The sequence below is a fragment of the Rhinopithecus bieti genome, unplaced genomic scaffold (genome assembly GCF_001698545.2).
Source record: "Rhinopithecus bieti isolate Rb0 unplaced genomic scaffold, ASM169854v2 scaffold_32014, whole genome shotgun sequence".
Lineage (NCBI taxonomy): Eukaryota > Metazoa > Chordata > Mammalia > Primates > Cercopithecidae > Rhinopithecus > Rhinopithecus bieti.
In genome coordinates this window covers 444496-454883 of record NW_016813639.1, presented here as the reverse complement: position 1 = coordinate 454883, position 10388 = coordinate 444496, and the positions used below count along the sequence as shown (strand labels likewise).

Here is a 10388-nt window from a genome sequence, read left to right as displayed (position 1 = left end):
TTTTTTGTATTTTTTAGTAGAGACGGGGTTTCACCGTGTTAGCCAGGATGGTCTCGATCTCCTGACCTCGTGATCCGCCCGTCTCGGCCTCCCAAAGTGCTGGGATTACAGGCTTGAGCCACCGCGCCCGGCCCCAGTCATCTTCTTAGTTGGTTCTATATCCCTCCAGATCTTATCCTATGTATTTTGGACATATATGTTGTAGAGAAGTGTGCATATATGCATTTAGCACTCTATTTTACACATTGTAAACACAGGTATTCTGCATTTTGTTTTTTTCCCTTAACAGTGTGTTTTGAGATCTTTTTATGTTTGCAGACAGAGATCAATCTCACTGAAGCTGCTCTGTGGGGTTGCACAGTGTGAATGGATTTTATTTTATATAACCATCCCTGTTGGTGGACATTTTAAATTATTTCAAATATTATAATTGTTTTGACATTGCAGCTCTTCTTTCTAGGATGTCAAAATCTGGAAACATTGGGAGACTGAGGTTTTTTATGTTTGTTTTATTTTCACCAGCTTGTATTGCAGAAAGTAGAAGTAATGTTTTTCTAAAATAAATAGGATAGGTATTTTATTTCTTTGATTTATTAAAAACATGCTGTCTCACCTGGGTATGGTGGCTCACGCCTGTAATCCCAGCATTTTGGGAGGCTGAGGTGGGGGGATCACGAGGTCAGGAGTTCGAGACTAGCCTGACCAACATGGTGAAACCCCGTCTCTATTAAAAATACAGAAATTAGCTGGGCCTGGTGGCAAGCGCCTGTAATCCCAGCTACTCAGGAGGCTGAGGCAGGAGAATCGCTTGAACCCGGGAGACGGAGGTTGCAGTGAGCCAAGATGGCGCCACTGTACTCTAGCCTGGGCGACAGAGCAAGACTCCGTCTCAGAAAAAAAACATGTAGTCTCTTAAAAAGAAAATTCTTCATGGATAGCTATTATTACTTAAAAGGCCGGGCGCAGTAGCTCAGGCCTATAATCCCAACACTTTGGGAGGCCGAGGCGGGCCGATCACTTCAGGTCAGGATTTCGAGACCTGGCCAACATGGCGAAACCCCGTCTCTACTAAGAATACAAAAATTAGCCACGCGTGGCGGTGGGTGCTTGTGGTCACAGATACTCAGGAGGCTGAGGCAGAAGAAGCACTTGAACCCAGGAGGCGGAGGTTGCAGTGAGCTGAGATTGTGCTGCTACACTCCAGTCTGGGCAGCAGAGCAAGACTCCATCTCGAGAAAAAAAAAATTCTATATAGGGCCGGGTATGGTGGCTCATGCCTGTAATCCCAGGACTTTGGGAGGCCAAGATGGGAGAATCACTTGAGCCCAGAAGTTTAAGACCAGCCTGAACTACATAGACCCCATCTCTTTTCTTAAATAAGTAAACTAAAAATAAAATTTCTATATAGCATTTTACACTACTAATATTTGAAGTACCACATAGCAGTTCCCACTAAATAATGAGGCAATACTGTTTATAAGCTGCTTTAACATGATAAACGCAAATTAATATACTAAGGTAAACATTAAAGAGCAAAATAGCATTTCCTCTCTGATTCTAAAATTAATACCTACATAGAAAAGTTAAAAACTTTAAAAAAAGTAATCCTGGATTTTACTCCTAGAAGGCAAAATATATACACCTTTGACATTTTGGTGACTGTTCTCACAGTTAGTGGTGCATGGGTGTGTGTTTCTATATTGAGTCTAGTCATATATCGTGTTATGAGTATGTATTATTGTGTGTACATCCAATGCAGTCATTTTTCTTAACTTTTTTTTTTTTTTTTTTTTTGAGACAGAGTCTCACTCTGTCACCCAGGCTGGAGTGCAGTGCTGCAATCTCAGCACACTGCAACCTCCGCCTCCCAGGCTCAGGCGATCCTCCCAGCTCAGCCTCCTGAGTAGCTGGGACCACAGGTGTGTGCCACAATGCCTGGCTAATTTTTTGTATTTTTGGTAGATACAGGGTTTCACCATGCTGACCAGGCTGGTCTCGAACTCCTGAGCTCAAGCTATCTACCTGTCTCAGCTTCCCAAAGTGCTGGGATTACAGGCATGAGCCACTGTGCCTGGCCATCTTTCTTAACATGTTTTTCACATTTGTGATACATATACACACACATACATTTGTATGTAACTATATGAATGATACTCTACATGTTATTTTGCTGCCTTTTTGATCAGCAGTGGAAATAAAAATCTTTTAATGCCACTGAATACAGATACATCATTCTTTTTTTTTTTTTTTTTTTTTGAGACGGAGTCTCGCTCTGTTGCCCAGGCTGGAGTGCAGTGGCGCAATCTCGGCTCACTGCAAGCTCCATCTCCCGGGTTCCCGCCATTCTCCTGCCTCAGCCTCCCGAGTAGCTGGGACTACAGGCGCCCGCCACCACGCCCGGCTAGTTTTTTGTATTTTAGTAGAGACGGGGTTTCACCATGTTAGCCAGGATGGTCTCGATCTCCTGACCTCGTGATCCGCCCGTCTCGGCCTCCCAAAGTGCTGGGATTACAGGCTTGAGCCACCGCGCCCGGCCACATCATTCTTTTAATGTGAAGTATTTCTCTGTTTAGGGTATACCTGATAGATTCTGATCAAACACTAGAAACAGCTCTCAAATGGACTTTGGCTATGGGTAGTAATTCATTGGAAACTCCTTTTGAGGACATTAACAGGTGGTTGGGAGTTAAGTGGCTTTTTTCTGGCAGACTTGTTTTTTTCTGGTGACTCTTAGAATTAGTGTCAGTGGGAAGACAGCTTGCAGTAATCAGACTCAGTGAGTGAGTTCTTTGTGGAATGTGACTTGAGATATGAAGTGACAGGATTGATAAGGGTCTTCAGTGAAAGGAAATTAGGAGTGTTGGGATGGAACTGACAGAGAAAATAATGGAAATTGGTAAGGACATCTGGTTTAGGTCAGCAGAGCAACACAGGAAAAAGGAGAGCCTTATTAGTTGTGGAAAGGAAGGGCAGTTTTTTAGTTAGGCTAGCTAGGGAGATGGACTTCTTGCAGAGGTGGCTACTGATCTGTTGGCCTTCATGAGTTGGGTGTTAGTAGATAGCTGCTTTTGAAATATTACTTGTTATATGGAACTTAAAAGTAGACACAACACTTGTTCTTTGATCTCACGACTTAGAGTAGAATACAGGTGGTCAGGGGTTGCTAGTTTTCTTCCTCTTTTCTTTTTTAAGAAAATAAAAGCATTCTGTTTGTACTTTGTGCTTTACTTCCTTAAAAAGCACTGTCAGGCTTGTTAGCTATCAGCCAATTATTTTTTTAAGAAGACTTTTATTACATTTTTCTTTAAAGAATGTGTAAATATCCTTACCAAGAGTACATTTCTTTCTTACTGTTTTTCGAAAGAATCACCAACTGAAAAAAAAGTTCCAAGGCGTATTATTACTGCAGAGTAACCTGAATTAGGGAGTTATCAGGATGTTACAGAAGTACCCCAGATGCCAAAATACACGAGTCAGAAAAACTTAGGTCCAGTTTTTCCCTGTTGGTGATTTAATCTCTGGAGCAAAGCTTAAATATTGCATGAATATGCCTTAAAATATGAAATATGCCTTAAAACAACATGACATTAATTAACTTAATAAACTTACTGAATAAAGACATTTCGTAGATACTGGGTATATGAAGATGAGTAACACATGGCCCCCACCCTTAAAGAAATTATTATTTAGAAGGATGAGATAGAAACATATGCCAAAATATATGGATGGTAACAATTAGGCAAAAAAGAGGGGGAATAGTCAGTTCTGCTTTGGGATATGGGAATGCCTGAAAAAGCTAATTAGAGCAGATGAGTTTTGAGAAGGAGTTGTTCACTATGTAGCTGCAGATGGGCTGGGGCATAGGGGTGGCAAGGATGCTCAAATCTAGTCAGGAATATTATCACCAGTGCCATAGAGGACTGAGATCATGATATTACAAATACTTTGCTACGGGTAATGGGAAGATTGTGTGTGGAGTGGGAGGAGATGATGCTAGAGAGGTTGTCAGGGAAGGTTTAACTTTATCCAGAAGATTCTTAAATGGGTAATTAATAAAATCAGGGAAAGATTATCTGGCAAGTAGAAGTGGACAAGATTCCAGTAAGAGGTATCAGTTTGCAGATATTAAAGTAATCAAGCCGGAAATGACATGGGCCCAAAGTCTCAAACTAAGTGATGAAAAATCGAAATGGAAATTTGGAGACAAAAAGGTGTATTAGAAAAAGACACGTGACTGATTTTGTGTGTGTGGTAAAGGAGAGGGAAGCATCAGGATGACTTCCAGATACTATGTCTTGGAGAATTTTAGAAAATGCCAGTGCCATTTGAGGAAAAGCTATTTTAAAAGGAATAAATAATTAGTTTGCTGCTTGAGCATGCCAAGTTTGAGCTGGTAATAGATACCCAGAAAGATGTGTTCTGTAGGTATTTGGATCTGGAACTTCAAAAAAGGGGTTATATATAATCAAGAGTCATCAGGATTGAATTGTTTGAAACCATGGAAGTAGATACAATAATCTAGGAATTCAAGAAGAAAAGTGTGGCCTGGTGTGGTGGCTCATGCTGGTAATCCTAGCACTTTGGGAGGCTGAGTTGGGGGTATCCCTTGAGCCCAGGAGTTTGAGACAAGCTTGGGCAACATGATGAAACCCTGTCTCTACAAAAAATACAAAGATTAGCTGGGTGTCGGGATGCATGCATGTAGTCCCAGCTACTCAGGAGGCTGAGGTGGGAGGATCATCTGAGTCCAGGAAGTTGGGGCTGCAGTGAACCATGATCACTCCACTGCACCCCAGCCTGGGTGACAGAGGGAGACCCTGTCTCAAAAAAAAGAAGAAAAGTGTCAAAAACAGAGCATTAACATTTTGGGAGTGGGTCCAAAAGAAGAGCTGGTAAAGAAGACTGAGAGGGAATGGTCTGAAAAGAATCTACTGAATTTGTCAGTTAGATGTTGGTGACTGTTGTTAAGGTGGTTTCAGTGATGTGTTAGGAGTAGGATCCAAATTACAAAGTAGGCCAGGTGCGGTAGCTCACGCTTGTAATCCTAGCACTTTGGAAGGCTAAGGCGGGCGGATCATGAGGTCAGGAGATTGAGACCGTCCTGCCTAACACGGTGAAACCCTGTCTCTACTAAAAATACAAAAAAAAAAAAAAAAAAATTAGCCGGGCGTGGTGGCGGGCACCTGTAGTCCCAGCTACTTGGGAGACTGAGGCAGGAGAATGGCGTGAACCCAGGAGGTGGAGGTTACAGTTACAGTGAGCCGAGATCGTGCCAGTGCATTCCAGCCTGGGCGACAGAGCGAGACTCCGTCTCAAGAAACAAAACAAAACAAATTATAGAATACTTCTGTATTGTTAGTGGTGTTTATGCATTGAATTATACCTTTAAATATTGTATTAAAATAATATGTGATATATATACATTTAGAGAATTAGATAACCAGCTCTCATGTGCCTACTATATAGTTTTTTAAACTTTTATTTTTAAATAATTATAAATTAAATTCCTATAAATCATAGGAAGTTGCAAAAGTAGTACAGAGAGGTCCTCCTATATAGACTTCACTCAGCTTCTTCCAGTTACCATTCAGTTTAACAAGTGTCCTGGGTTAGTTCAGATGTTGATGTCTTGGGCTGGGTTATGGAACTATACAGGGAATATGGATGTGGATTCCATAGCCCTACCTGGTGTAAGCCTTCTTTCCCTGCCTCCACTAGGAGCAGGGCAGATGCAAGCTTCTTTGCTGTTTCTCAGAATGTATGGGTGGAGCTTTTCCAGCTCCTTTTTACATATTGGGCAGCTCTTTTTAGGATTTTGGCTCAAAATAGGGATTTGACTTGTAGCCCTCCCCTGAAATAAGCACAAAGGTGGATCTTCTGGCTCTGTAGGCCCAATATACCCTTATTATAGACTGCCTTGGGGTCAGCTGAGGTGACATCTGTGGCTTTGAGTTTATTGCTTTCTGTCACCAAGAATTTCCCTCTCCCAGCTTTTCTTTCCCTTTTGGAGTTCAGCTGTATATTCTTTTTTTTTTTTTTTTTTTTGAGACGGAGTCTCGCTCTGCCGCCCAGGCTGGAGTGCAGTGGCCGGATCTCAGCTCACTGCAAGCTCTGTCTCCTGGGTTTAGGCCATTCTCCTGCCTCAGCCTCCCGAGTAGCTGGGACTACAGGCGGCCGCCACGTCGCCCGGCTAGTTTTTAGTAGAGACGGGGTTTCACCGTGTTAGCCAGGATGGATCAGCTGTATATTCTAATTTTTCATATTGATCTAGCATTTCAGTGATACTGTTTGGTCACATGGATGTATTGGTTCAGTCTGCCTTGTTGCTTGAATAAGAAGTCCAATAAAGTTTCTTTTTTTCTAATAAAATATTTATTAATTGTATTCTCTGCTTTGTTCCACAAAAATGATTCGAGGTTGGATTATATTATTCTCTCTTTAAAAATATTATTATTACTACTACTACTACTACTACTACTACTACTACTGCTACTACTGCTGCTGCTGCTGCTGCTGCTGCTGCTGCTGCTGCTACTGCTGCTACTACTACTACTACTACTACTACTACTACTACTACTACTTGAGACAGAGTCTCGCTCTGTCGCCCAGGCTGGAGTGCAGTGGCGTAATCTTGGGTCACTGCAACCTCTGCCTCCCGGGTTCAAGTGATTCTCTTGCCTCAGTCTCCTGAGTAGCTGGGATTACAGGCACGTGCTATCACGCCTGGCTAATTTTTGTATTTTTAGTAGAGATGGCATTTCACCACGTTGGTCGGGCTGGTCTCAAACTCCTGACCTCGTGATCTGCCCACCTCAGCCTCCCAAAGTGCTGGGATTATAGACTTGAGCCACCGCTCCTTGCCAAAAATATTATTTATTTTTAAAATGGGTAATACATGTATGTGGTCTAAAGTTAGATAAAAAAAGAGTATGCTTGCTTTTTCTTTTCCCTGTTACCCTAGCCACCCCAGCCCAATGTCTCTTTATAGATACAACCAGTTACCAGTTTCTTATGTATCCTTCTAGAGATTAACAATGCACTAGTTCATTGGTTTTTTGGTTTTTTTTTTTTTTTTTTAGATGGAATGTCGCTCTGCCACCCAGGCTGGAGTGCCGTGGTGCAATCTCGGCTCACTGCAAGCTCCGCCTCCTGGGTTCACGCCGTTCTCCTGCCTCAGCCTCCCGGGTAGCTGGGACTACAGGCGCCCGCCACCACGCTTGGCTAATTAAAAAAAAAAAATTTTTTTTAGTAGAGGCGGGGTTTCGCCTTGTTAGGCAGGATGGTCTTGATCTCCTGACCTCATGATCCATCTGCCTTGGCCTCCCAAAGTGCTGGGATTAAAGGTGTAGCCACCACGCCTGGCCAATAATGCACTAGTTTATTCTTTAACAGAGGTTTTAAACTTTAGTGTTTATAATTTAATTTTGTAGCCAATATTCAGGATTTTTCCATCTGTTTGAGGTACTAGCAATTGTATTTTCTTCTGCTTGCTTTTGAGTTACAGCTTTACGCTAGTTATGTGTTACACATATGTCTTTATATATGTGAATGGATTATCTGTGTTTTAATTTTTGTTCACAAACTCCTCAGAATTTGACAAAATAAACTGTTGACTAGGATGTTTTAAGTTATGTGGAATATTAAAATGAAACATTAGCTCTATTTTTAATTTTTAATTGACACATAATAACTATACATATTTATGGGATACAGGGTGATACTTGAATACATGTATTCCGTGTACAGTGATAAAATCAGAGTAACTGGCATATTCATCACCTCAAACATTGATCATTTCTTAGTGTTGAGAACATACAAAATCCTCTATTAAAACTGATGGAAAGCTTCATGAATTTGTATGTCATTTTTGGGCAGGAGCCATGCTAATCTTCTCTATATTGTTCCAATTTTAGTGTTTGTGCTGCGGAAGTGAGCACTGGCCCTAATTTTTAGGAGGTAGTGGAAATGATATTTTAAGATGCTAGAAATCTTATTGAAACACATTGTAGCTATCCTTAAAAATTGTGGCTGGGTGCGGTGGCTCACGCCTGTAATCCTAGCACTTTGGGAGGCTGAGGCGGGTAGATAACCTGAGGTTGGGAGTTCGAGACCAGCCTGACCAATATGGAGAAACCCCGTCTCTAGTAAAAATACAAAATTAGCCAGGCATGGTGGCTGGCGCATGCCTGTAATCCCAACTACTTGGGAGCCTGAGGCAGGAGAATCACTTGAACCCAGGAGGTGGAGGTTGTGGTGAACCAAAATTGCACAGTTGCACTCCAGCCTGGGCAACAAGAGGGAAACTCCATTTAAAAAAAAAATTGCCCTGATTACTAACCAATCCATGCCATTGTTTGCATATGTGCAAATAATTGCCCAAAGAATTGAGGGGGTCTGTCAAAGATAAAGGCTTCTCCTTTGGGTTCCTTAGCCACAGTTTATACTATTGATTGCCTGACTGCAGCTCGGTGTGAAATTCAGTAACATGGAGCAAGAAATGGAAGCCTATGACCTAATATGTTTTCTTCCTTAGATCAACCTCTCCACTTCTCCTACACCTGCACAGTTAATAAGCCGTTCCCAGGCTTCCAGTTCTACCAGCGGCAGTATTACCCAACAGACTATGTTACTAGGGAGTACTTCCCCTACCCTAACGGCAAGCCAAGCTCAAATGTATCTCCGAGCTCAAATGGTAAGATATGAGCTACCAAATTTTTTCAGTGTTTAAGGACTTGAGAGATCAAAATGTTTCTTGATTTGATACAATAAGAGGTATTTTTAATATTTAAGAAATGTTTAATTGTGTGTGTGCGCATGCGGGCATCCCTTCAGCTCTTGTACATTATGTCATGAAAGATTCTACTTTTAATTAATAAGTCTTCTTGGTATCAAATAGTAATTATCACGTTGCGAAGCTAATAGAGATTCAGTAGCATAAGAGTGATTATTTTTTAATATCAAATTCATCGGAAACCTTTTTTTCATATTTTAACATCTCTGAAATTGGGATGCATTTTATAACTGATGGCATCTTGGTACTTACAGTGGTCCATAAAATCATTGCCTATTTTTGACAACTTAGATTTAGTGAAATAGAAATGTTGAAAAAAACTTCGTTGTTAAAGTTAGAATTTGTATCCTAGGATTTTCTGAATTCTATATTGGAGTTCCGGATAGTTTCCCAGATGATTCTTAACTTTGGTTATTCCCATCTCAAGTTCTGCAAGGTTATTTGTGTTCTTGAGTTCATTTTTATCTTTTATGAATATAGGAATGTTAATTTGGTTATTCTGTATTTGGGTATCTACTGATTTCCTAATTTAATTGTTGAGCTTCTTTAAGGAATGTAGAAATTGGTTGACATGTATTTTATTTGATGTCTTTACAAGAAGCTAGACAAATGCATTGTCCCTAATATATTTATATTCTTTTTTTGTCCAGTGGACTGAATATTTACCTGGATCTCCAGTTTTTTTTTGTTGTTGTTATTGTTTTTTGAGGCGGAGTCTCACTCTGTTGCCCAGGCTAGAGTGCAGTGGTGTGATCTCTCTTCACTGCAACCTCTGCCTCCTGAGTAGCTGGGGTTACAGATGCCTGCCACCGCGCCCTGCTAATTTTTGTATTTTTAGTAGAGACGGGGTTTCACCATCTTGGCCAGGCTGGTATCAAACTCCCGACCTCGTGATCCACCCGCCTCACCTCCCAGAGTGCTGGGATTACAGACGTGAACCACCACACCTGGCTTGGATCTTCAGTTTTTTATATAAAATTGCAAAGTTTCCAATCATTTAACTAATTCTGTGCTTTAAAATTAGGTTGAACCATTTGAGATGGTCGCTATTTGACTCTTTTTGAACTCTAAAATCAGCAGTTTCATACGGGTCAAACTAAATTGAATATCTTCTTTTTAGGTTTAGTCCTTTCAGGGTCTTGGTACTGGAAATTATCTTTTCAGGAAAGTTACGCCATTTGTCTCTCGGTGTCTGTGGTGGATTGTTGCCAGGCCCCACCGTCTCTGTCCCCTAAAATACCCAAATCTGAGGATGCTCAAGACATAGTATTTGCATATAACCTATGCATATCCTCCCATATACTTTAAATCATCTTTATGTATAATACTTAGTATAATGTAAACACCATTTAAATAACTTATATTGTTTAGGGAATAATGGCAAGAGAAAAGTTTGTACATGTTCAATACAGATGCAGCTTTTTTTTTTTTTTTTTTTTTAATGAATATTGCTTTGATCTACAGTTGAATGACGAACCACAGAGCCCTCCATAGATATGGAGGCCTCATTTTACTTTGTTGTTGAATTTACTTAAATTTAGTGTACTAAAGAACTGAAGTTTAAAAGGTCACTTAATTGATCATTTAATTTTCTAAT

The 10388-nt window shown here is 40.8% G+C and overlaps 1 protein-coding gene across 2 annotated transcripts in view; it reads left to right on the top strand.

Annotated features, from left to right (window-relative positions):
* The window catches only part of PHC3 (polyhomeotic homolog 3), a 67839-nt gene that overhangs the window by 25380 nt on the left and 32071 nt on the right, over nucleotides 1-10388 (top strand). For both annotated transcript variants that reach the window (XM_017848800.1, XM_017848801.1), the window contains exon 5: nucleotides 8534-8692. In XM_017848800.1, the coding sequence (XP_017704289.1) occupies nucleotides 8534-8692 (159 nt within the window). The remainder of the gene's footprint in view (nucleotides 1-8533; nucleotides 8693-10388) is intronic.